A 27993-nucleotide genomic window follows, 5' to 3' on the forward strand; every position below is an offset into this window, starting at 1 on the left:
AAAAATCTCCTCAACAACTGGATCATTAGTTATCAGAGAAATACAGTGAGTGCACATTAAGTTAACATAGAAAAAAATGGGCACACATTAGCAGGTGCTGAACCAGCCATCTGTCTGCCGTGTGTCTATCAGCATTAGAGAAACATTTATTTTTTTGATGTGAATCTGCTTTATTCAGTGTTTTCACCACTTTAAATCAGTTGGTTTTGTTTGTTTTGGATTGGAAAAGACCTCTGCGGATAATTCTGCTCTGAAGGAATCCTAACTGGGAGTTCGAGTATGGCACATAGGAGAGGTTTGAGCTGGTTGCAATCTGCAATTCTCACTGCTAGTTGCAACTTAATTCCACACACTGCTCCTTAAAAGTGCTTTTCTGTTAAAACTGTATTTCAAAGACAGGACATGGGTCATAAATATAGTCAGTAAGTCCTCTTCAGGTGTCAATGTTTTTTTATAGGTTTTTTTCTATAATTCTGCAGTGCTCACAGAGCTTGTATAAAAGCCTTTATCCCCAAAACACATAAACATTTCATAAATAAATAGAAAAAAATAGATTAACATTCGCAAGACATTTTTCCCCATTACCCACACATTCACTGGTGCCTATCTTCATTAGGAATCCACAATGAAAAATCACAAAAGCAACGATTCAAGTTCTACTGCATACACAATATAGTGGCTTGAGCCTCCCCAAAGACTGAAAATAAGCACAGAAAAATTCGTTCAGGGAAACCAATCTGGAACTATGATTGGAAAATGAAAGTAATTTTCAATTTTCTGAAGCATCATTATTCTCCTGTAAACCAGGTGTTTCTTTTCAAAATTATTAGTTTCACCCAACATAGTAGTTTTAGCTCTCTGCTGCTTTTCTCTGCTTTGTTGCTGAAGGGGGTAGCGGTAGCATCACTCTGGTATTTTATCTTCATTACATACGTATGAGTATATGTATTAACTCGGAGTCATTAATGCATACAAATGTTTAGACCCCGGGAGAGAATTTAAATTGAGCTCAAAAGGAAGCAATTCAAAGCAGCAACTTGTGGCTTATTACAAATCCCACAGTAGAAATCAAGCCTGTAGCGACATTATGTTGCATCCTTCCTCTGACACAAAGTAAAACTTCCAGCAGACCTTAAATAAGTTGGCATCACATAGAGAAGTACACTACAAAAGTGAAGAGAGAAAGTGAAAAGGTGCTCTAGTATTGCTTTATATAGAAAATGTCCCTCTTGGCTTCCCTGCCGTATTCCCTCCAGACTTAAACCTTTAATAAAGACACACCTGGGAAAAGATTCTCAGGATCAAAATGTCTGATGTGCTGTTCTGCAGTTCAGTAAACTGGAACACACACCTAATCTGATATCCAGTCGGTTTCTTTCGCAAGTAACAATATGGCATTCATATGAGGATATCATTTTCACAGATTTCTTTTTTTTCTGCTTCATTCAGTGTTACAAGTTTTCAAAACCAGTTTTACTGGAACTACACTGTGATTTGACACATTCCGGCCCACTCTGTGTAAAAAAAACACACACACTCTGGGCTCTGACTGAGACTTCTCTGTCACATGAAAGTTGGTGGCAGGTGAACAAACAAGAAGTGCATGTGACTGACACTGAAAAGAGGGCTTGTCTACACACACAGAAAGACAGACAAATGCACACATACATACACACACACTCCCTCAGCCCAGGACACACAATGTCCATTCATTGTTTTCTTACAGACTGAAAGTGTTTGTTCACTTCACAGAAGTTCTGCTTCGTCGTCATCATCCTCGGAGCCTGAGGGTCCCTGGCGAACTTCTTCGTACCACTTGTTGGTCAGAGTCTTCATCTGGATCCGGCCATGTAACAGATCCTGAAAACATAGTTTACACACACAAATCTGCACATCAACACAAATGCGAGAATATACAACAGAAAAATATTCACACAAAGAGGCCTAAGTGCAGACAAAATCACACTTCTTAGAGTAAAGTAGCCCTGCAGCAAAATCCAGTTTGGTGAAGCTCTTAATATTCTGTTTTTGTAAATACTGTGAAAGGCTTTGATTTAACATAATTATCTTACTGAGGTTTTTAAGAGTTTTAAAATTTCCCCCCTGTGAAATTACATAAATTTGTACTTGTGTGTAGCTCAGTTGGTAGAGGGGGCTACATCCTGCAGCCGCAGCTGATTCGATTGCCAACTCAGCCCTTTGCTGCATGCCATCCCCTCACTCTCCCCCTTTTGTGATTAAGCTGTCCTATCAAATAAAGGCAAAGAGCCCAAAAATAATCTTTCAAAAGAATAAAAAATGACTTGTGCACCAGCAATTTGGGCAGAAATGACTGTAAATCATAATTACATAGGCCGCAAGACAAGTGAAGTGATATTAAACAAGGTTTGACATTTTCAATTTTAAAAGTGAAGCTTTGAAGGCGGCAACAATAAGGGTGGCTACAAGATATTTGCTAAATATGCAAAACAATAGACTATAGGGGATATTTACTTAGCCAACAGTAAAACACCATCAAAAACCTTTGTTTCACCACAATGCGACACAATGCTTTTATTGTGAAAAAGTTATAGCAAATGTGTTTGTCACCTAGTCAGTGGAGCGTCATTAGTTGTGCTATTCTTCATTAAAAAACAAGTCCAATCAGCCAGATTTGGACATATTCTCTGCTATTTGGTCAGTGAATCAGTTTTTAACAGGGAGGAATAATATAAACAGAAAAGCCACAGTATGCTGAACAAGGCTGCAGGCGACAGGCTCTTTCTGTGGTCTGTCACAGGCACACCTCCAACATGTCATCACGGTAAACAACTTTACTCTGCCTTGCGGTGCAGCACGGCTCAACTGTTTGTAGCCGCTCGCGGCATGGCTTGATGCATCTGATATTTGACGCAGATTTTACAGCTGCTTTTCCCAGACGTTACATCTCAGGTGCAGTGTTCTTTACCAGAGTTGTTGGTCGGCAGGGCTAACTTAGGTGCAACTATTTTAAAAATTGGCATTCCTCACTCCCATATTTTTTGCTTCTAAAACAGATTGCATGAAAATATATATTGCATAAGCCCCAGGTATGTAAGTTACTGCAAAGTTGTTTTCTTCAATTTTACAAATATAAAAACTCAATGCAGTCATTTAATCTTTGAGCACCTAAAACGTGGGCCACAAATACTTGAAGAGATACTTTGTTGATTTTCAACCAGCTTTGTAGCATCACCGTGTGGGTAGTATGTGTAAATAAACTGAGGTAAACTTCCCCCCATCTAACCAGTGCCTAGATTTCCCTACATTGATGCAAAACACATCATGGTGGAGTTTTGCTAGCTCTCTGGGCTGTCGCTTGAACTACAAACTGTACTTCCGCATTTTCGTATTGCGTGCCACCCATGCCGCCACTGCAGACACAGAGGGTATAGAAGCAGATCAAGAGAGAGAACCACCCCTCTCTCTTTCCAGTGCTGATCAAATATAACACAAAGTTATGCTAATGCTCTGCTCTCGCCTAAAGTGTTTTAGGAGACATATTTTAGTGCTGTTTTCAGTTGTAATAGTGAGTTTGTAAACAGGAACTGGGTGCATTACTGCTTCCTGCAGGGTGAAAATGTTAAAATATGTTTAAAGGATTGAAAGCAACAGTGTGTGGCCTCTCAAGTGACTTCTGTCTCTCTCACTTACCTCTTGGGTGAGTCTGCGAGTGAAGAAGGGGTTAAGATATTTAGCATCAAGCCACATAAAGCCCTTTAGATCTTGTCTCTGGTAGATATGAGCCTCATACTCCTCCTCTGTCAGTTCAGATAGGTGCTCTGACTCAATGGTATTACCCTGGTGAGAAGGGAGGAGCAAAAAGAAGTCAGATACATGGAGAGAAAGAAATGAATGGGCCAACAAATGAGGCAGAGGTGACAGAGCTGGAGGAGAGGAGAGGTGCATGTTGCGAAAGGTCAAAATGACAGGAGAGCGGTGGGGGTGATGGAATTGAGATCACACACAGACAGACCATAGATGAGAGAGCAAAGAGAGGGAATCACATCAAGGTGGTCATGAGAGCCGTAAGGAAAAATAGAAGCCTGATAGATGTAGTGACTGGCATTTATCTTTGGAGGACATCAAATACTGCACACAAAAGTCATGCAAACATACCACCACACACTGCCCATGACCTCATTGGTGGGATGTAGTTCAAAAGAATAATCTATTATCTAGAGTCAGAGCTAAGAGTCAACTGAAATATTCAACATGATGGCTTGTATTCTGGTGTGTCTGGGAAATTGTGTTAATAGGGGTTTATTTGTGCTTGTCTGAGTTTTGCTGTTTCTAAGTGTGCATCTCTGTGATGAGAGTGGTTGGCTCCCTGCTGATTCGGTGTCCTTCACACGAATCAAAATCAACCCTTTGATGTTTTTTTCCCCCCTGAATAGAACTGTAATGGTCTGATGGCAGATGAGAGGATGGCACAGCAAGTATCAATGCAGTCAACTGCCTGTGTGTACAGATTGAAGTGCTTCAGCCATTACCATTTTCTCTGTCTTGCTGAGATTGATGTCTTTCTTGTTCTTCCGCCGTGACTGGCTTTCCTCAATGTCCATGATGCGAATGAGTGGCATGGTCCCTCCCCCAAGAAGGAGGATGGTGAAGAGAACGATGATGATGGTGGTGGTGCCAATTAGCTGCCGTTTCTCAATGGGCTCCAGGCCCAAATGAAGGCTCAACGCGTAGGGGATAGCACCTCGTAAACCTACCAGACAAGGAAAAGATGAAGGAACAGGACTGTGAAACATGAAAACACACACTTGAAAATATTAGTGTAATATATACACTGGAAACCTCTTCTGGTGATCGAATCAGTCTGGGACAAATTGATCTCTTGTAATGACTATTTTAAACATTATTTTCCTTTACTTCTAATGCAGACTACTATCTAATTGGCATTTGTACAGTATATTACATGAACATAAAGTAATGAGGCTGACAGCTTCCCTATTTACCAAATTTTATCAGCTTTTAAAAAAAAACAGTGCAGCTATTTCATTACGCAGGCATTGAATTCAATCCACCTTGTGAGGGTCAGAGTTTTTTCCACGTATGCATTAATTTTCTGTCTTCATCCCTAGCGGTCATGACCAGTTGCCATAAGCTTCAAGAAAACTATGTTTTTTATTGAGAGAAAATTACTTTTTTCCCCCTGTCATTATTTTAACCTTCACGCACCAGCTTTAGACAGCCAGCTGCAAGCAGACCAGCTACTGTGAGACCAAGTATCATGTGAGTAAAGTTAAAGCAAAATAGAATTACTTTAGTTTAAGCTTTGTCCCCATATGTTCACATGTATTAAGAGACCCAAAATGAACTCTGTAAGTGGGCTATTTGATAAATGTATGAGAATTATTTTAAACAGCATTTGTATTGAATTTATTTCGTCCCAACTTTTTAAGACATATTAGCTGTTGATAACTTTAAGTGGTTTCAAATAACCTTTTTTTAATAAAATATCATGCAAACTAAATTCTGGACACTTATATGCTTGATTTACTTTTCTGTTTTTAATTTCTTGTTAAACATGTGTTTGGCTACAATTAATTATTGATTAATGTGCTGATTGTTTTGTCAGTTGATTGATTATTTGTCCCTAAAATGTCACAAAATGGTAAAAAAAAAATGCCCATTTTCCAATGTCTGTCAGTTTACTATCAAATGACACAGAAAAGCAGCAAGTTTTCATATTTGAGAAGCTGGAATTAGAAAATGCTTGCTTGCAAAATGACAAAATACCCTTAACCAATAATCAAAATAGTCAGTTCTGGTTGTTACTACTCTCATTTGCACCCAGTGGCATGCACACAATATTAGGGCAAGATGAGGCTCAGACGCTAACAAAAAGCTGTTGTGACACATCAGACAAAAGGTTCACTATCTCACCACTAAACCACATGATGAACATCATTTTCGGTGTGATCTTGTGGTCTCTAAAAAAGTTCAACAGAAACGACAGAGGGAAGATGTTCACTGCTCGTCCGAGAAGAACCAGGACCTGCAGAGAGAACAACAGCTGTCACTCTGACAATCATGGGAATGAGCAGAGACACCAGTAATTAAACTGACATCAACATGATAACACTTAAAAAATGCAAGAGCACTTACTATGCACCAGATGACGAATGATATTTCAAAGTTATGAGGGAAGCTGAAGATGGAGAGACCAAGAAATGCGAACACACATGTTTCTGGAGAGAAAAATTGCAAAAAATAGTGTTGAAAACTTATGATGAGAAAAAAAAAGTAGATAATTTGAGGTAAAAAACATAATTCACTGACCACACATGAAGGCCACTGTGCGCAGTGTCTGCTGCATGAGGATCTGCGTGACAGGAGACAAGTTGTGATGGGTGTAGTGAGACATCACAATTCCCGCAAACAGGATGGACATTATACCTGCAGATGGAGGGAAAGAATGGCATTAATTAATATTAATTTTAATGTCAAGCATACCAATTTTGGCCTGCAGCCATGGGTATGTGCCTCTGTATGTATGTGTGCACCCACCAGACAGTTTGATGCCTTCTGCCAGGCCATAGGGAAGGTACGCAAAGATTATCATCATACCAAACTCCAGTGAAGGGGTCTTCCTCAGATCAAAGTGTTTTAAAAACTAATCAGTAAGTTAGGGAATTTAACATGATGAAAACACACACAAAGATTGCTCACACACACATGCTCACACACTAAATAAGTCTGGATACAAGAGCTGAGATGAGTCCAGTGAGGGTTCCCAACGCAGCAGAGCCAAAAAACATTTTCAGGAAATAACCAAGGGCTTGCAAAAAAGTCTCCCAGCCTGTTACCATGGAGTTATCTGAGCGGGAAAAGAACCCCTCCGCTGTGCTGTAAAACAAATTAGACAAATTAAGCCACAATATTAGAGCTATGCTTCCTGTGTTGTAGTAATACCTCTACCGGACCCTTGAGGGCAGCAAAACTCCACCACTGAATCCTACAAACTCACAGCACATGAGAGATTTTCTGTGTTAGATTAGCGTGTGTGCAGAGTTTGTAATCCTGCCATCAAAATCCTGTTTGCTGAACAGAAGTCGCCTACAATGTATCACCCCAGTGGCTTTACAAAAACAACAACATGAAGTAATTTACTGTATTTTGGCCACACACGGCATACATCGGGTTACTATAGAGCGACAATAATTTGTTTCTAAATGTCAAATGTAAATCATCAGACTTCGAAGTGTAGCGTGACTTACAGGAAACACGAGACACATAAAGGGCTCAAGCTTTTACTCCACAACATCTGTGATGTTTTTTTAAAAATACAAATACATAAAATTCTCCCACTTTATATTTTTTGGATTAACCTTAATTTTGATTTATCATTGACTTTGCATCCAAAAATTATTTTTAATGTTTAATATTTATTGCTGTAGTAGGAACACAGGTAGTCAATTTAATTGTATCCATTTAATCCTCTCTATAATAACAGTTATTCAGACAAACAGCCAGGTAGCAGAGTGAAATTAATTATCTGATGTCTGAATCTGATTATACTTATTAACAAGCTCCCAAGCAAAGGTGTTAGCTGTGTGGTTGTTATAAACGACTGGGCCAAATTGTAAAGCAGCCTTCTAAGAAAGCCAGTCCGTGAGGTGCCAACAACTAGCAAACTGCCAGGCCTGTTCAGCCTATCCATTATTCATGCATTCATTTACTCTACGAGGGCATGCGGACACTTGAGATCACTTTGCACATTTGGCTGGTTGTGAGTAGGACAGATAAGGCAGCAATAAAGTGAGTACAGACACAGCAGATAGGATGACAACGGTGATGCAGACAAACAAGGGAATCCTGCCAACTGCCTGCTTCCGTCAAACTTGTCTGTCAAGATTTAGACTGTATGTTGGTGTGGCCACCAGCTTGTTGATACAGGACAAACAATTCTTGGTGATACTGGAGTAATACTTTGAATAGATCGTCCCCTGTAACTGCAGAAAGTTTGGTGACAGTTGTGCTGAAACATACTGGCAGCCCCCCCCCCCCCTCATTACTGGAAGTTTCTGTTATGACATGAAAACATTCCAACAACAGTCGTCATTTGTGAATCCACATGGGTCAGATCACTATTTTAAGTCCCTGCTTTTGGACTACACATTTAGCAGATTTTGACAGGTGGAGTGTAGGCAGACATCTTCCAACAGTGGAACCCCACCTGCTTTTTGCTGATCACCCTAAGCAAGAAAGTGAGTAGGAGTAAAAAACTAGTGACCTATTTCACTGACTGAGACACACCCTTTGTGGCAAAGCCATGGTTTCAAATTCAGAGGATGTGGGTACATGTTTATCATTTACAATTCTGTAAAACTAGTGTCTCACTGTTTGTGTGTCTGAGAAGTGTACTGCACTGGAGCAGATAATTGCACCCTGAGGTAATGATAAGCCCTTTCAGCAGCATATGACAAAATAAGCATAAAAAATATTTCAAAAATCCTTAAAAAAAACAAAAAAACACAACCATGTGTTTACATTGAGCTATTTAAGAATTTCATCTGGCTACAAGTAAGTCTGAGAGACTGCATTACAGAAGGCAAATTGAACTGCCTTTAGGATTAACTTTAAGATTTTACTTATTACTTTTAAGCCTGTCATGGCCTTGCCCCAGAATATATAGTCGAACTGCTGCCCCTGTACCGACCAATGCGCAACCTGAGATCCTCAGGCAGGAAAATGTTGACTGTCCTCACCTCACCTTTGAAGACTTAAGGCGACTGTACTTTAGCTATTAGGGCTGCTCAAATGTAGAACGACCTGCCTGATGAGCTGTGGTTTGCTATATCATTATCTTCTTTTGAATCACCTTTGAAGAATTATTTTTATCGAAAGGTATTCCGACAATCTTATCTTTTAAATAGTTTGTAGGTCTATCTTTATCTGAAGTGCACTCTTTGTGTACAGCATACTCAGTACTTTACACTGTACCTTACTCCTGACATTACACTTACCTCTTGCACTGCTCTGTATGATTTTAAATTTAGCCTTTTTTTCATATTTTACTTTTGTATTTTATTATTATACAGTGTATATTACATTTTATTATGTGTAAAGCACTTTGGTTTTGGTAAGTGCTATATAAATACATTATTATTTATTACTGTTTATTATTATTACTGTAAATACTATGTTTGTCCAATTCTTAGAATAGAGCTAACATACTAAAGAAAGTATGTTGTTGAGTCATAAAGGCCTCCTCACAATTAATGACATATAACGGCTTCTTTATAGTATTTACAATGTGTTCCTATGCGTGCAACATTTTGCGCAGCAGTGATAACATCTGTATATGGTCCTAAGGGTTGCTGGTGCTGAAAAACTGTGTAAACATGAATGGGCAAATGTAAATATTTGAATGTTTTTCCCTGAGGAATAAGCTTGCCTTGAGGGATTGGACAGAGACTCTTACTTTGTGAGAACAATGGAGACAGCATCATTGAGGATGCTCTCACCAAACACCAGCATGTTGAGGACCGGGTCCACGTTGAGGGCATTAAAGATGGCGATGGTAGCCACAGGGTCCACAGCTGAGATCAGTGAGCCAAAGGCAAAGCTACAGCAAGGGAGTGAAAATGAAATATACAGTTGTGATAAGAGTCTTTCATAGACATTAATGTACTTAAAAATAATTAAGAAACCAACACAACTGGGCAACAAAGGGACATAACTTGTGTATGTACAAGGTCAGAGAAAGGCACACAGGAAATATGTCACATACAAAGAAGCACATGTGTTTGCTAAACTAGCACATTCCAGCAAATTATTATAATTAAAATTGCCATGATTTTTGGAGAACACACAAATCCTGTCCCAAAATATTCGGGCTTTGTACAAAGATGTATATCTCATTGAAATTTAGCTAAAATTCCACAATGCATTTATGAATTGTATCAAATAGGATGCACCTATAACTATGTGATAAACAATTCTGTGTAAGCACTATGAAACTGGATAAAAAAAAAACTTATTAATGAAATTTGATTTTAGATGTACTGGGGGAGAGGTGTTGCCGAAATGTCTTTGAAAAAGCACAATCCTTTTTAATTCTTTAACTCATTATATTTTTGTCTCACAATTTGTGCAAATAAGTTTTGTTTGACCAGGTTCCAAGTTTTCCTGATAACAAACAGTAACAGAGAGACAAATGAGACTAGGAACACATCCTGAACAATGGAAAAAAAGAGGCAAAAGTCCTGCCTGAACACAAGGCACACTCACACTCATGCTGACTGTGCAGCAGTTAAGATAAACATGTGTGCACTATAGCAACGCTAAGCGTCTCTTAAAAGAACACAAGAGTGTGAAGTAGTGCAGTGCTTGTATTTGTCATCTCTGACAGCTGGATTATCCTGTCCAGGACTCACTCTTAGTTCAACCTTTAAGATTCTGATGGCTTGGTTCTTTACAGAGTATTTCACTGCTGGATAGATACACTTTTCATAAAACTTGGCTGTCTATGCAGTAGAAAGATACAAATCTATTGAAACTGGTGCTACATTATCAGAGAAAACTCAGGGGGTAGAATACCTACAACTATCAGAACGCACTGTGCTAAACCAGACCACTAAATGCTTCCGCTGACAAATGGCAAAACGCAAACTGAGCTGTTTTTCAGTAGAAAGCAATACAGCGCTGGCTGATGACTAACAATCTTAAATAACGGTTTAACTGTGAGCAAAAATATGTTTCTAAAAACATTTGAGGCAAAAAATAGTTTCTGCAGTAACAGAATCTTGCTTCATATTTGGCCCGGACTGGCTAGTTTTACTGTTTGATCTGAGTTTGAGAGAGAGAGAGGAATGACTTGCTCTTTGTCTTGATCCACTTCTATACTCGTTGTGTATGTGGTGGCACACATACCAAAATGTGATAAGAAGGGAGATTTGGGTGTTGGTGAGATGGAGGAAAGTTTACCAAAATTTATTTACACACTCTCCCCACATTGTTATGGTACAAAGCTAATTGAAAATCAGCAATGTATCCCTTTTAGGTAGAATGAAGGAGTCAGTGTTTGATGCTATAATGAAGTACTAATTACTAATTTCCCTTGAAGTCATTTTGGACAGAAAAGAAAGTTTCTTTGTGTGACAGCCTACAGGTACAAAAGTTAAATCCCTAGAGTTATTTCTGTATTATTTTGATACAGAGATGCAAGAAGCACATTGCGAGTGGAACACCAAGACTCACCTATCAGTCATTGACATCTTATAGATCACATCAGCCTGAGAGGAAAAGACATACAAACACAGACACACATTCTTGCAGGCCTCTTCAACAATGCAGAGATATTTATGTCAAACAATGTGCAACTATACTGTTATCACAACTCTGAACTCTGAAGATATTTCAGCAAGACATGTTAACAAGTTCACGCTCTTTCTCTGGCAGCGGCAGAGCTCCTGACAGATACCACTGTGATGCTCACCTGCCCAAGGAAATAGATACCTCCTCCAACTATGAATGCAGAAATTGCGGTGCCGATCACAGCAAAGAGAGTAATGGAGCCAATGTTCTGGAAGAAGTTACCCTGAACATACATGGACACACAGTTTAAGTATTCATGGGGCTCAGTAGCATGACATTTGAAGTTACATGGTGTTACATAACATGTAGCAAGCATTAAAATGAAAAGTAGGGCACAGTACAGGTACAGAGGAAATAGGCATCATTTCACTTTGAGCAATGGAGCGTAACAGATCTATAAATAATCTCATATAATAAATAATAAAATGTTATAAGCCACCTTTTGGCATTTGCCAGTCCTCAGTTATAATAATATATGACAATTGTGACAATACAAAAATAACATAAGTGACAGAGAGCAGAGCTGCTTGTGCTTTTATGCTTTCATGTCATTGTCAGAAAAAGTGAAAGTCGCCGGTTAATTTTTTGTCTCAGTTTACAGTCAATTATATTGCGCTGCATTTTCAAAGCACAATTTAAGTCCTGAAAAGTATGTTAGGATTTTTTATGATGCTATGGTCTTACACTTTGAGCTGTGTAAACTCCGTCTTGTGCACACACATCGGCCATACCTTGTGTAAAGAGTATCCAGATTCGAAGATGATGGGTGGCAGCAGCAAAAGGAAGAACATGTTGGGTCGGAACATTTCCTCTTCCTGTTCAAGAAGGACAAGGACAAGGTTACATACATACAACCCACAGTAAATGGACTTGCATTTGTAGAGTGCTTTCATAGTCAAGTGCTTTTACCATAGATTTATAATAATAGACAGATAATAGATGCCCAAAAAAAGGTTTCTAGCTTCCAGGTTTACTTTCACGGTACGTGGGCCACTGAATATGTGCAATAGTGTTTGTCCCACTGTCTCCGCTCGCAAGCTCATGCTTGGCTCATGGACCTCACATTGTAATGAAGTTACAGATTTTTAAATCACTTTTCTCAGCTTGAAGAAAGTTTTACAAATATAACATCACCATAGATCAAAAAATCATAACAGAAAGCATCATATCACAACTTGCTTGCACTTCAAGGTGTCAATAGTTTTACAGGTGTGTCTTTTAGAATGATGACTTATGGGGAAAATGCTTTTTGGGCCATGGGATGTTTTTGTTGTCCACTGGAAAAAATTGTCAGCTAGGTTAGGAGTCTTTTTTGGGGGCCTGACTTTTACACAGAGCCACATTTACCCATTCAAACACATATTCACAAACCAGTGGCCAAAGCTAGCATAAAACATGCCACCTTCTCAACAAAATTCATATGGACTTTCATACTGAGATTAAGTATTTTGCCAAAGAATACTTTGACATGTTGGTGAAGCAGGCGCCCCATATACAGAGGCTGCGTCCTTGTTGCAGTGGGTTCAATTACGGTCTTTTCCCCTCTCTCCCCCTTTCACGCTTGAACTGTCCTGTCAAATAAAGGCAAAACTAGGGTCCCTGTAACTTAAGGTAAGTGAGATTTAAGATTCTTTGAAGATTTCTTTTAGTGCCTCTCTGAATTAAATTTAGGACCAGTTTTACAAATTATGGTGTTAAAAGGCAAAATGCCAACTAGCTAGGAGCTGAAAGTGGTGAAAACATTCAGAAATCATTTCCTGTTAAAATAAATTACAAATTACAGTCAACAGGGAACATTTAAAATGAAAACTAAACATGCCAACAGGAGTTTTTAAAAACACATTCTGCCATCGTTAAATATGAGCAAATCATGTGGGTGTGACTGAAAGATAACACACGTACTTGTGATTGTTACGCAGTCCTTAACAAAACTTTGTACCATTCATCTGACTGATGAAGGCAAGGGATCATCAGCTGACCTAATACTTAAATACTTAGTCATGGAAGAGGGGTAAGGGTGATGAGGAAAGCCATGCCTGTTAGTAACAGTCCTCTATCTGACAAAACAATTTTGAATGTTGACTTCAGGATGACACACAAACACACACACACGCACACACACACACGCACACACGCACACACACACGCACACACACACACACACACACACACACACACACACACATGTCATGTGCTCATCAGGGGGAATGCCCGCCTGCCAGCCAATTCATGCATTCAAATACTATTACTGACATGCTTTTTTTTGCACACATGCTGTAAGAGGACACGTAAATGTATGTGTATTTCTTTAAAAAAAATCTCTGACTCTCTCACATGCACACACAGTATCACAGCACAGAGTATCTCAGTAACCATAGCTCTCTGATTATTTCAGTGATATAATGAAATCATTGTTGCTTCTCAGCTAAATGGGCCAGCCTCCAAGATCAGGCGTAGGCATCATGTGCCCATGCATTACGCTCTGGCTGCCAATGTGTCTGTGCATGATGTGCCATGTGTTCTTCTGTAAGCCAGTATGTACGTGAGTGTGTGTAAGTGTACGTGTGTGTGTCCTGTGCATAATCCACATTAGTAATGTAAAAGTCAATATATGGTATGCATTAGTGTTCAGAGGGATGATCTATTTCTGGGCGGTGGTTGAAAGTGCAGTTGTGTCTGTCAGAAAGATGGAAGAGGGCAAGCCCATATTTACTCCATCCAGTCAACAATCATTGTTTTATGAGAACTGGTTTCGACAGCTGATAGAGCCTGACTCAAGCAGATGGACATGGAGACAATTACTTTCTTAAGAACCTATTTATTTCTGCAAATACTGCCGAGTTATGATTTGCTGATAGATTAGCTATGAATAGCTGCTGAGAGGTGAGCCAGATCCGAGCGAGCATGATTTACTTTCTTCCAACAAGAACATTTCTTTAACATCCATTATTTGACATACAATGCCACAATTTGAACACAAAGTGTAGCTGGTGAAATTAAGTGCTCAAAAAGGGCAAAGCTGGCAATTCATCAACAACATGAAGACATGACTGGCTTTATAATCACCTCAATTCATAGTTTGTTTTTCCCATCTAGCCAATTATTAATGGTTATGACCCAAAGGGGCATGATGTGATCAGCAAATGAGATAAGGCAACAGCACATTGTTTAATTAAAGACCCTGCGCAGACTTATGGCTGTAAAGTTGGTCAATTTGGCTCTGACAATATATTCAATGACACTAACCAACACTATTCTGGCTACAAGCTCTAAAAATAGGTCAGGCATAGAGGATATATACACGATGTATGCTGAAGTAAAAGGCTATGCTCCTGCTTACTTTGTCTTATTATGCATTCAAATTTCAGGAAAAGTAGGCCGACAAGGACTGCTTCCAGATTACCACTATTTCTTGACATTTACTCCAGGGCAGGTGAAAGGTCAAGAATGAATATTAACACCGTAGACACAAGAAGAACTACCATGCATGTACTATAATCTGACATCTACAGCTGTGCACCTGCATGCAGGCCTGCAAGCCTGTTTCACTGCTTCATACTGGAGTTACTACAAGCGCACACAGATTTTGCATATGCACATCCACACAAATTTTTAAAAAGCAGATGTCATCGAGCTAGTGCTTTTAAAACTGGTTGTTGTGCCAGGCAAACAATTGAGTATCTGCTAACACCAAATCCTGATCCAACATTTGTATTTACTGGATAATGCAGCTGCCCAGTGCACACTTCAAGTACTTAATTATTAATTAAAACGAATCCAGTGTATATGCTTAGCAGTTTAATAGCACTGCAAGGTAAAACAAGAACAAATGTCTGCATCTAAACATTTACTTAAGGGTTTTTCATTTTATATTTCCAAAATAACAATGTAAACAATCTAAAAAATATTTTATAAGGCCCTTATCACAATACCACTTTGTGCAACTTTTTTTTAAAGTCTTTAAATTCAACTTAAAGTGGAGTAGCAGCTTCAATTATATGAAATAAAAAGTTTCTACTTATTGGAGAAGCAGCATAACAATAAAACCGCAAATTGTGCTCTCTGTTTACAACACCTGAATGATTGCGGATGTAAACAAACGATCAAGCAAGCCGCATGCTCCTAATAACAGATCCTGATCAATAAAAAAATGCCTTGATTGGTTTATATCTGATCTGATTGGGACATCCCTACCCAAAGATATACAATCTTAATTAGAGAAAACAAACAAAAGCAGCAATTCATTGCATTTGAGAATTTAAACCAACAAATAAAAGGCTAAATAATCGATTAATTATGAAGTCGATAGAATTAAGTTGTTGGTGATTGTTGGTGATTTTTAAATGTTGAGTGACTGATTGCTTCAGCACTACATTTTAGGTCAGAATGCACCAAACCAACCTCATCCTGACAGCATGAGGATGAGATGTGGCCTAAGAGGGCAAAGCATTATGAGACTTTGCAAACACTGGTATTGATAGACGGCAGAGAAATATATGTTGTGAGAGCAGGAGAGATGAAATGGATAAAATCAGAGAGCAGAGGATGGGCATACTCTAGGGAAGTGCTGAGACAGAGCTTAAACTAAATGAGAAAAGATGAATGCCAAAGATGAAGGGAGCTCAGTTGAAAAGAGGGTCGACAGATAACAGAGAAATACGAGCGGGAACGACACAGAGACCTTCGCTCAGAGTACAGGCTCCCTAGAGGCTCGGCTTTGACACACAGTGACATCACCACATGGGAAAAAGGCCCCTGAAACCACAATTAAAACCGTTCTCCCTGTGTCGCTCTCTCCACGGCGTGGGAGAGATCTATTAAAAGTACGAGCTGCCCTTTGGGGCTTAAAACACACCACTGAGGCCACTAAGGAAAAATGAGGCAACTGAATACAGTGCAGAGGAAAAACTAAATTATTATCTGGAGTGCACTGTAGATGCAAATATATTCACCTATGTATCTCTCTCTGTGCCTGGGAGACAAATTGCTGCTGGCGTGTTACTTCTTACCAGCATGCTATTTCTTCTACAATCTGTGTCAGAGCACAGGGGAGAGATGGGCAGATGAGAGAAAGGGAAAAGCAGCGAACAGTACTCGAAATGCACATGAGGGAAAAGCCTCTTTTTGCTGGATTGCAGGGAGAGGACTGAAAATAGAGGGGTAGCAAAAAGCAAAGAAAGCAGATTGAGGGTGAAAGGCCAGGGTAAAGCCAGTGATGACAGGATGCTGCTGCCTGAGGGGTTAGTACACCCTTGGCGGTTTGTGGGGCAGTCCCGGAGGCTTGCTAAATCACCCAAGTGGGCCAGCTTTAGAAGCACTATAGTGGGAGAAGATGGCGCCAGTGTTAAAGGTAGCTCCTAGCATGAGGATGCATATAGTTTAAACCTGAGAAAAGAGCTAGTGATTGAAAAAAACAACAACACATGCATGGTTTCAACAGCTTAAGGCTACTTTTTAAGAATTCTTCAAGCGACTCGGGATAGGTTTTACGATCAAATTTATATATAATTTAATTTATAATAACAAAAACTGAAAATAAAAACCACCCCAAAAACGTTTTCACAGAGTTGAGTACAATTTTTGCCCAAATGTTTATTGTAACATTAAATGTTCCATTTTTTGGTTCAGTAAAAACATTAGATCTGGTTGAATTGGGAAATACCTAGCATTTATTGATAAGTTTCATTACTGATTTTGTGTTTTCACTGCTTTTATTCCCATCACGAAGAGACTGGGGAGAAGGATTCGGTAAATTAATTAAAAAAAAAAGATGTTACTAATTATTTTAAGATTAAAATGCAATGTGAGAAAAAGGCAATTCCCAAAATCGTATTTTCCATGTCTTTTTGCATTTGCAGACTTTTCAAAGACTGATTTAAGACAGTTAAATACCAATTTCTGCTTTTTTTTTTTTTTAGATAAATGACTTCAATGTCTTTTAAGAAGGGATCTGCAAAAACCCTGAACATGCATTCCATTGGCTGTGGTGGTAAAACATGGACCTGTTAGTAAGTGCACTGTATGCACAGTTTCAAAAGAGTTGCAGTTGAAAAAAAGGATGTTGACAGAATCACAGTTTAGCCACTGGCTGTGTTACTTACTGAACAGGTTACATGGTGCATCCTGCTCTTAGGGGCTCTCTAAAAAACAAATAGGTCAGACATAATGGATTTGCATCACGGCCTGGGTCTCCAAAGGCCTACAAACCACTTAGCATATCCGTGCTACTGCAAAGAAACCGCTGCATATCACTGTAATTTCATTAGGCTCTACTCACACAGTTTTTATATAGCTGTGTAGCGATTACAGGTCATGAAGGCACTGTCTACTACAGTACTGTGCAAAAGATTTAGGACCCCATTGACTTGTTGTTTTAGCAAAGCTGTGATGAGAAAAGAAAAAAAATTATATATATCTATATAACTATATATATATACATGAACTCTTGGGCAGACTACTTTGAAGTTTTCCTAAATAATCTTCAGGTATATTATATTGTACCAAGACTGCTTCAGCACTTCCAAGAGCTTTTCTTTAGACATAGGCTCCTTTTTACTCCTTTCTGTGTCAAGGTGATCCCACACTGCTTCTATAATGTTCACATCTGGTCTCTGCAGAGGTTGCTCCATCACTGTCAGTGTTTTATCAGTTGTTTTATCAGTTTTTTTTTATATGATATCACTGCATGAGCAGTGTGCTTGGGATAATTTTCATGCTGAAAAGTTAACCCATTTCCAATCTGACATATTGCAGAAGGAATGGCATGTTGTATTAAAATTTGTTGGTACATTTCAGCAATAATCAATATTGAGCTTGTCTTGAATATAACCAGGGGTTACACACCAGATGATTAGAAAAATAGTTGTTTGTAAATCTCATATTGTCTGCCTAAGAGAGTTCAAAACATGTTAAGCGCAAAGGGGGGTCACACTAAATACTTGTAAATTTAGTAAATTGAAGTTGTTTTATGCTGAAATATTTGTGTTTTAATACTCTTTACATATTTCCTGTATGTCCTGGTTGTATTTTAGTGAAGCGACTACTGTGAAATAAATATGTATGATCATTTTAACCTAGCTAAAGTAACAAAGTATAAGGTAGCCTAAGACTTTTGTGCAGTACTTTGTTTCTGGACAGGTGAGCAGGTCTGCTTGCTGTGAGTTAAAGACAAACACAGAGATAGCAGTCTAGAGATTCACAGGACAGGGACAGAGAGGGGAAAGGGGCTCCGGGGGCTCTGGTTACCAGTGCCGATGACTCAGCAACACCCTGGGGCCCCCAGGCTAAAAAACAATGGGCCCCAGTGTGCAAGAAACATTGACACAACCTGTCCTCTTTTCTGCCCTCCCCCTCACTCTGCATCTCTCTCTCTACATCTCTCGTTCATTCGCTCTCTCTCTCACTGGCAGAGAACAAGGAATTTTAATTAAGGGCTGTGAGAACCAGAAGAAAAAAAGGAGGGCTCACAGGGACACAGAGGGAAAGATAGCAAGCAAAGAATGGTGTGTGCCACTGTGGGTAGGTAACAGTGTGGAGATAGAGAGATGAGATTTGTGTTGAAAAACAGTGGCCAGGAAATGACTGACTGAGCAAAAAGAACAGTACAGAAAGAGAGACGAAAGTCTACAGCACAAGGATTACAGATGTTTATTGGGTTGAGGAGTGGGTGGGGAGTTCCCCAGCTATACAATCTGAGCTTGATGCATCACATTTTCAATCATCAAAACTTCAGTAATGCAGATATTTTTCCTCCACCTTTAAAATTGCAGTTGATATAAAGAATGCAGTGGGTGTAACTCTTTAGTTTAAGGGTCATTTGCAGCTATTTTGTCATGCATTGCATATGCAATTGATTTTGATTGAAGGGTGTATGGTGAGCAGAGGAATTTGACTTACCGATGCATTAAGAGCACTGGATACAGCATTTGAGGTAGGGCTCTGTTAATTCCTCTGAAAGTTGCTCAGTAGCGCATGAAGCCAAAAATGCTATTTTTTGTGGTATGAAATTACCCCCATCTTCTACATAATGGGGCCCATAGAACCTGCTCACTATAGACTTACAACAGCCAAGTGCAGCTAAACTTCCAGTTTAGCGCTCTGCTAACTTGAATGGGGATAACCTTATGTAATCTTGCTGCTCTTCTAGACCTATGAAATGTTATCAGACCAAACCCAATAGTGATACAAGTCACTTCAAGGAACTTTAACGCTCAAAACACTGTATCCACTGATTTACAGAAGTCTCTTTCACCATGCCAGTCTATGGGATCGGAATCGTGTGACGGTGTAATTCCTCTCTGGCCACTACAAAAATTGGCCTCAAAGCCTGATGCTGTTCCTGGGGGCTTGGTTTTGTCCTGTGCTCAATGACAAAATGCATTATGGTGTTACATTTACCCCTAGAATCCAAACTACTAAAGCATATTAGATGCCCTGACAGAGAGAGCTTTGAAAACGCTACTGACATCATTATAGTTTGAAACTCCAGAGTTGCATTGTATTCTGGATGGTCGAGAACACAGAATTTTGAAAACTATGACACATGCACCCGTAGTACCATCCTGATAGGGTCTTATCGCAGTTTTGAGCCAAAACAGTATAGCTGGGCCTGCATACTTTGTGTGCCAAATTTTCTTTGAAATGACTCCCAGTCTGTTTTTCCTCCCCCTTGACCCCCTTATACTGCTACTGTTACTATCAGTAACATTTTCATCTCTTTGTCAGTTCAAGCTATAATCACTGGTCTTACTTTACAACAACCTCCATTATTTTCTGACTAAGCAATAAACAGCAGATTAGAGGATCGACTTCCTGTTTACATTGGCATGTGAATGCCCAGTATACATCAATGGTCATGTGATATGCGGGTGTTTTAGCATGGCCAGAAATGATCTCTATAACATGCTAAACGCTTGTGTGTATTGAGTAGGGCTGCCCCTTGAATGTCTCAGATTCAAAATCATCAGTCGGGAACCCTCAGTCAAATGAGACTGCTTCAAGTCAAGCTGTCGTTTTTTTTGTGTGTGCAGTGTAGCCTACGTCTGGGGATGTTTTGGTCCCGCAATTTTGCTGCAGAGTGATTGCTTTTGACTTTCACATTACTCTTTGCAGCTGTGGACATGCAGGCAGCGGCACGGAGGGAGACGGACCATTAATTCTGCATTTACTGTGAGCAAGTGTTGTGACCAGTGCAGTGTGGACACAAAGAGCTGTGATACAGGGTATGAACAAGAAGTCAAACTATACCTTCCAGTTGGCCAGTTCCTGGAACTCTATGATCTTAATGAAGCCTCCCATTAGTATCCCTGAAGAGAGAAAAGAGACGTGAAAAACAATACCTCTGTTTAAATTTTTCATTACCTCATATGAAAATTTCAATACAACCAGAACACAGATGGAGAATAAACCTGAGGCAAATTGCTATTTTTATGGCTTAAACAAATGGATGCATGGCAAATGTCCACCATGGTTCAGGGATAAATTAGATACGACAAGTGTAAAGGGGCTATTGTCTTAGTTTTGTCTTTGAGAAAAGACCCCTCAGGCCTTCAGCTCTCTTGTTACAAAGCCCAGCAGAACAATAATTAAAAAGGTTGAGGAAAACACAGACACGAAAAGGGCAGGAAAAGGGGGGGATAAGACAGAAAAAGAAATCAAGCATTGGCATCAAAGCACTGTATAAGACCCAGATATACAGGCAGATGGAAGGGGAAAGCGCAGAGGAAAACACACAATGAGTAAAAGGGAAAGAGGAAGTGATGAGGAAGGAAGAGCAGTCCTTCCTGATCTGTGAGCAGAGTGTTATCTCTCGTCAGCAGAGCCCCTTGCTCCAAACAGTGAGACAAGCTCTGTCTGCTGTGCAGCATGGAGGTCAGGCAAGAGAAAAAGGGCTTCAGGGTCAAGACAGATGTGTGTCATGTGTGAGATTTAGAGAGTGTAACAGCACAAATGTGTAAAGAGGAGACAATGGAAGACTTTATAGGAAAAAGGATTAACCTGAAGTGACATCACACAAGCAGGAAAATAAATCTTTTTAAAATATTGGGTTAGCCTTTGCTCATAGAGGAAAACTATTTTAGTACCTTAAATAGACCTAGCAATAATGTTTAAGAGTTTCTTTGCCTGGGACCTGACCTTGGAATCTGCCCACACCGTTCAAGGACCAATTCTAAATTTTTATTATATGTTAATAATATTTAAATTTGGTTTTATTTTCCCACTTGCCCAGCGTTTTTGAAACATATCAGAATCAAACTCTTTTCAAACATAATGTCAACAGCCTGGCATTCATAGAGGAAGAGATGGAACGTAGGGAGGAAATGAAACATATGTGATGGCAAACAAAAATGCCATATTAGAGCTATGTTACATCAACAGCTTCAGAAACTGAATTTGTGGTTAGGTTACATTTATTTAACACAAAAAGTCCATGACTCCCAAAACTTTTGATAATTTTTACTAATTCTATAACTTTTCTAGGCCTGGAAAATGTGATTGTGAAATTCTATTATTTTTCCAGATTTGCCATGACTTTTGAAAAGCGTTCATTGTGCCAAAACCCATGAGGAGCAATAACAGCAATGGCGAGCATTACAGAAAAGACTTGACACTGCTTTTTAGGTTGACTTTCTTTGAACAGAGAACCCCAGTAATTTAAAACCTCTGAAAACAAGTGTATTGGCACAGCTATGCACCATGGTGGAGTTAAAATGCCGTTAGATTCAGGTGGATACATTGGCCCCCCCCACAGAAATGAGTTGGAGTGAATGCAATTTCAGACTACAGATGAAAAGGGAATGTAATGAGTTGGCAATTCTGTCTGATCTTGGGCAAGACATTTTTTGGACACACAAAATGTGTGCGAGAAAAAAACCCAAGGAAAAGCAGTGGACAAAAAAGATGTACATGAGAACATGCATCAAATTCATTATTTATACGTGCTCTAAAACAAGCAAAAGCAGAGTATTCCCTAAAACCTCCAGTCACTCTCAACATTTGTGTGCTGCTGTACTCAAACTGTCTCCGCCTCTTAAAAAAACAGGATTTCCCAGAGAGCTCGAAAACACAGAAACGTTATACATTCCTAGACCCAGCCTGTGCAGAGCAACATGTTACATAAAATGTACTCACCAAGAGACACGACAGCCACGCTCTCTGGAAGAAAATGCAGTTTGAACTTGATAAGCAGGTGCACCAATATGATGCAGATACCTGGGGAAAACAAAGAACACTGAATGAATATTTAGAACAAATTCATCCATGACCCGAACATCATGTCGCACCAACTCAGATCAGCCCAAAAATAGCCCCCACATCATAAAGTGTTAGGATCTTTTCTCTGGCTGCTTTCCTTCACACAAACTACTGAAGACAGGACAGGGATTTCTATGAAAAATGATATAGATCTATCTTTATTTCCTCAAATCAAAAAGTCTAAATGGATACTTGAATTAAAATTATGAAAATATTTTATGCAGATGGTTTCAAATACACTTGCTTGGTATAAATATGACTACAAAGCTTGACATTTAAAATCATAGTTCTGAGACTGTAAATAAAGATATTTGCCCCCAGTTATAAAATAAAATTAGGTTGTGATAGTATGGTAGGCAACCATGTATATCAATGTGCTAAATCAGTGCATATTTGCATAATTATGATGACAGACCCCGCAGCCACAATGAAGTAAAGTAAACGGCATTTGATACATACAGCAGAAATGCAGCGCAGCAAATGAAATCACAAGACACAAGTGTATGCAACACTGAAGCCAGCAAAGGCCATTTCTTTAAATCTGGGCTGTTTTGTAATGAGGGAGATGTTAAATTCAGGCCTAATTAAAGCACATAAGGTAAATAATGATAATATGGTTTCCCTGAAGTGCTAATTAGGACTAATGTGCAGTTTCTATATTACAGTTTGAGGTGACCTCTCATTTAGTGATCTATACCATCTCAGTCAAACCACTGATCAGATATTTTAGAAGACAAATATGATTTTCTGCATTTTGTGCCTCACAACCAGTCAAATGCTTGCTACGCTGAAACATCTAGTTAAAGACTAAGTAACAGGCTTATATGTCTATAAACTAGTAACCTTATGCATGATTTATGGCACTATCTTGGTACATACCCTCTCAGTGGTAAGCATGTGACTCAAACTGCAGTGAACTTAAGTGCATAATGGCCACTTTGTGTCTGAAGAAGCCCTTCCTGACCTTACACATTCTGTAGAAATGTGTAACCACATCCTTTCCTTTAACCACTTCCTTCATCCTGAATCATCACCCAGACATCTGATTTAATGAACCACTAGCTGAGCTTTTATCCTCCATTACTAGCTGGGTGAGGTCTAAGTTATATATATATTGTATGAACCAAAATTATCATAGTACCCATTGTGGATTAGGGTTGGGCCGGTGTGAAAATTTTCAAACCAGTTTGATATTAGGCCAAACACTGAACCAGACCAGTTTACCATTTTACATGGTCAATTTTACCACATGATTCAGTTTCTGTTCCTCAGTGGAACATAATGACACTGTGTCCTAACAGAAAGTCTAATAATCACCTTGCATAGTGTAACACTGGAGCTCCCGGTCCACACTGAATCCATTAAATATGCACTTCTGTCACTTGATGTAAACAAACCACATGACATTAGCCATCAGCAGCGTGCTGGTTATCAGACCGGAGAGGTAAACACTTAAAAGATGGGAGAGTAGCCTACTTGCTATGTTCCAATGTTTGTGATGTTCACTTTTAAACCAGAAAAAAAAACACGTTTTATGTTGGAATATTTGCTGGAAATTAAATACAATATAGTAAACAGCAGGCACCATTTGCCTATCTTGTTTTTAGCAATGGTCATATACCTTAGCAGAAACTGTCAGCTTCCCAGCGACCTCCCTCCAACCAGCTGTATTTGTTTAGGTTTTTTTGTAGTGAAAAAAACATAGATTTCATATGAATAATTTCTCATCAAACAGCCAGTCCTTTTCCACTGCGGTGCTTTCAAAGCAAGCATCAAATATAAGTAGAAACATAGGGTCCAAGTAAAGTTCAGCTCAGGGCAGTGCTTGCATTCAGTAAGGACAGTACTTTTGTCAGCTTTAAATCCAAAATGTCATATAGGTGCAGTTTTAATCTTTTTAAGAGAAAATCTTCATGTCACCATGTCTCTCGTCACCAAAAAGTAAACAAACAGCGTGACTTCATTGTGTTTATGTGCTTTGAGGTAGTGAAGTGGAAACCACATGGAACCAACAAAGAAAATGGGGTGCATTTCAGTGTGAAGAGCGTTTAAACAAGAGGTTGATAGCTGTTTAAGTGGCTTAAAAATAGCTTTACCTGACTTGTTATCAGGGTTTATGCAACAAAATAATATTTTTTAACTAATCTAGGTCAATCTACATGGACAGCAATTAAAATTATTACCATATTACACTTTACATGTGATCAAAATAAGTAATAAAAAATGTTCTTGATATTAACCAAACATTGACTTTTGCCTGCCATGTTTATGCATTTATGATGTTAAGTTGACAACTGGTGTTGTAAAATTGTTGCCAAGTTGTTTTTCTGACGTGAGAGGCTGTTCATGTGAAATTCCCCCAGCAGGAAAGTCTTCATTCCAATTGTTCCACCATCAGGTGAATGCAACATGAATGAAGTAGCTTCTGCTAACGTAACATACTGGATCAAAGCGGGGATAATGATAGAACGTTCATTGGCTTTTGATGGTGCGCTTTCCCTAGTTGGGTCGCTGACCTGTGTGAATTACTACGCGATAGAGTCCATTCTCGGCTCTGAAAAATCATGTTTGATACACTCCGACTCATGTCGCGAGGAGTCTGCTCTCTTCATACACTTGTCGATTTGAGTGTGTACCCCCATACACTTACAAATTTCTGAGCCAACTTGCCATGCAAACTGGCAGTAACTTGTGCTGATTGGCGTGGACTAGGACTGAGTTGTCAAGATTGTGAATCCTATAGCAAATCCTGTCTTGCAGTGTATCCCTAGCTTTAAGGATGTTTCCTTTAAACATCCCACCCATTCATATAATGACCTTTTCTCCCTGTTGAGGCAAGAAGGTACAGGTTACACCACGCCAGCACTGACAGGCTCAGGAAGAGCTTCGACCCGCAGGCCACAAGAATCCTAAATGATGGCCTGGCTTAACCCCCTCCCCCCATAGACAAATATTCACTACTACTACAGTGTTTTAAATGCACAACTAATGGACGTGACTGATTAGATTTTACTGACATTGTATATTGATGATTTCCTGTGACAATGTGATTGATTGGCCGATTTCTTTATTTCCTTCTTCCTTCCTTTCCTATTTTTGTGATGCTCATTTTAATTTCATTTTTTTCTTAATAGGTTTATGTTATGCACCAATACTCCAAAGCTGATTACTTGTATGTCAAAACCTTCTTGGCAATAAACCTGATTCTGATTCTAGTCCTGTATGCTCAGAAGGACGGTAGAGTAGATTCCTCTTGTATAACAATGAGAGTGAGGAGTGTCTAATGACAGTAACAGATCGCAACACAAAATGAGGCAGAAAAGGCTGAGTGAGACAGATATTCAGGAATGTTGCAACAGAGAGACAACCAACCAATAACCAACAGGCTGAAGAATATGGTCAACCCGCTGGACTGCTCTTCTTCTTGGGCTTTGACCCCTGTCTGCACAGGCAGAATGGGTTTGGCAGTTGGGGGTGCCGGGGTCGTCGGCTTAACAGCATGTGTTGTAGAGTGGAGGGTCTTGTTGCTGTAGTTATCAGTGTCATTGGACTTGCTGTAAGGAGAGAGGAAAAAAAGTGTGTTGCTGTGATAAATTCAATGGATAGATTGATAGATCGATATATATATATATATATCGGCCTTATGTTTAAAGCTGTATTGAAAAATTCAGTGTTATTATAAGACAGCAGAGACACCTTAGTTGGACACAGTATCGCTTAGTTTAACTCCTAACTTCTCACAAAATGTTTTATATTAATATAAAGGTAGTATTTGTGTAAATTAGTAATTTTTGGATGTTATAGCATCTTACTTTGCTCCTCACTTACTTTAGTTTTCAGTTTTATAACCATAGGTGTAGATTTTAGGGGATAATATGATAATATGATAAGTTACGTTCACATGGATCTTGTGTTTACAACATGGGAAGTCATGGACAGCTCGCAGAAAACATCCACTTACAACAGGGTTCTTACAGCTTAAGGCAAGGTAGGTATGAGACATTTTAGGGCTATTTTAATGCCACTCTCGCAATTAAGATTAAGACCAGTTTTCTGATAACCAAAATTGAAGAGAGACAATTTTATTTTGCCCAAATGTGTATTGTACCATTAAACATGATTTTTTTGTGAAAAGGTTAGATTATGTATGCTAAATGTTGGGAAAAAGCAACCCTTTTTAGAGTGGAACACATGGAAGACAATGAGCATAATATATTTTTACAACATCAATATGAAAAAAAAAAGATGTTACCTTTTATTTTGAAATTTTACAATGCAACTTAAGAAATAAATATTCATAAAATCCTGCTTTCCATGCCTGGGCATTTATAAGACTTTTGACAGATTAATCTATGTCAATTTAATACCAGTTAAGGCCTTATTTTTAGATTAATGAATTCAATACCTATTGGGACTTTTTAATGAGCCACGGGAACCCTGTATAAGGTTGTGAATACCACAAGAGGGGAACACTCATATGAACTCCTCACACGAATATGATAAACATGATAAAATACAGCAAAAAAAAGGACTTTAGTTTAGACATAATTAAATAAATCAATTGAGAAAAGTCACAAATTGACACATAAAACTTCACCAGAATACAGATATTCAGTGTTTGACACACAATATTCTGGCAGAGCCCCCCATTTCACATGATCCCCCTTCAATGTTCAAACAAAACCTACGAACTTGGTTAGACTTTAACTTCTAACCAACCTCCATAGACTTAAATTAAGGGACATTTAGAAACGTGTGATGAGATTTAGAGGTGATTAAGGCATTGTTTTTGTATAAAGCCAAGGTGGTACCCCATAATGTTATTTAACCACTTTTTCTGTTTTATTTTGTACCACTTAAATACAGCCGTGCGCTAACTTAGCAACGTGTCTTTTTGATGTTCTTAGCCATTTTGAGGTTGATTGAAAACCTGTTTAGGAACATTACGAACATTATAAAGCTATTGCTAGCCAGCAAACGTTTGACTAGGCTAAGTTACTCAAAGAACATCTAAATGAGTATATGTTGCCTGATACCTGACAGACTGTCCATCCTTTTGTGGGTCGACTGAATCGTGTCCATCTTTATCACGTTTTATAGATGTTTGCTGGTTTTCAGCTGGAGAATCTTTATGGCTCACATCCCCTCCTCGGTCGTCATCTCTCTCGCGCAGGTCCAACGGCTTTTTGCTCTCGGCTCGCTCTGGCACGCACGGGTTTATGAATAACAGCAAAAAGGAAAACAATAAAACTATGTGGTTAACGCCCCTCATTCTCAAACCAGAGCGTTTAAACACAAAAACGTTTTTTAACAAACGACACTGTAAGTCCCATGTCGACAGCTACATGTTATCCTGTTGACATCACAATTTCACTTCCTGGTTAAGCTTCC

General features: G+C 39.0%; 1 protein-coding gene across 1 annotated transcript; it reads right to left on the reverse strand.

Annotated features, from left to right (window-relative positions):
• Positions 1–366: 366 nt before the first annotated feature.
• Positions 367–27968, reverse strand: slc9a8 (solute carrier family 9 member 8). Its single transcript, XM_042491654.1, has 16 exons — positions 27639–27968; positions 25975–26156; positions 22480–22560; positions 20596–20654; positions 12081–12164; positions 11471–11572; positions 11233–11267; positions 9455–9598; positions 6735–6876; positions 6538–6643; positions 6310–6426; positions 6136–6218; positions 5914–6025; positions 4512–4732; positions 3673–3819; positions 367–1860 (listed from the first exon to the last, which is right to left on the reverse strand). The coding sequence occupies exons 1-16, from the start codon at positions 27872–27874 to the stop codon at positions 1747–1749; spliced, it is 1965 nt and encodes a 654-aa protein (XP_042347588.1). The 5' UTR covers positions 27875–27968; the 3' UTR covers positions 367–1746.
• Between the last annotated feature and the right edge of the window lie 25 nt (positions 27969–27993).

The sequence above is a fragment of the Plectropomus leopardus genome, chromosome 8, assembly GCF_008729295.1.
Source record: "Plectropomus leopardus isolate mb chromosome 8, YSFRI_Pleo_2.0, whole genome shotgun sequence".
Taxonomy (NCBI): Eukaryota; Metazoa; Chordata; class Actinopteri; order Perciformes; family Serranidae; genus Plectropomus; species Plectropomus leopardus.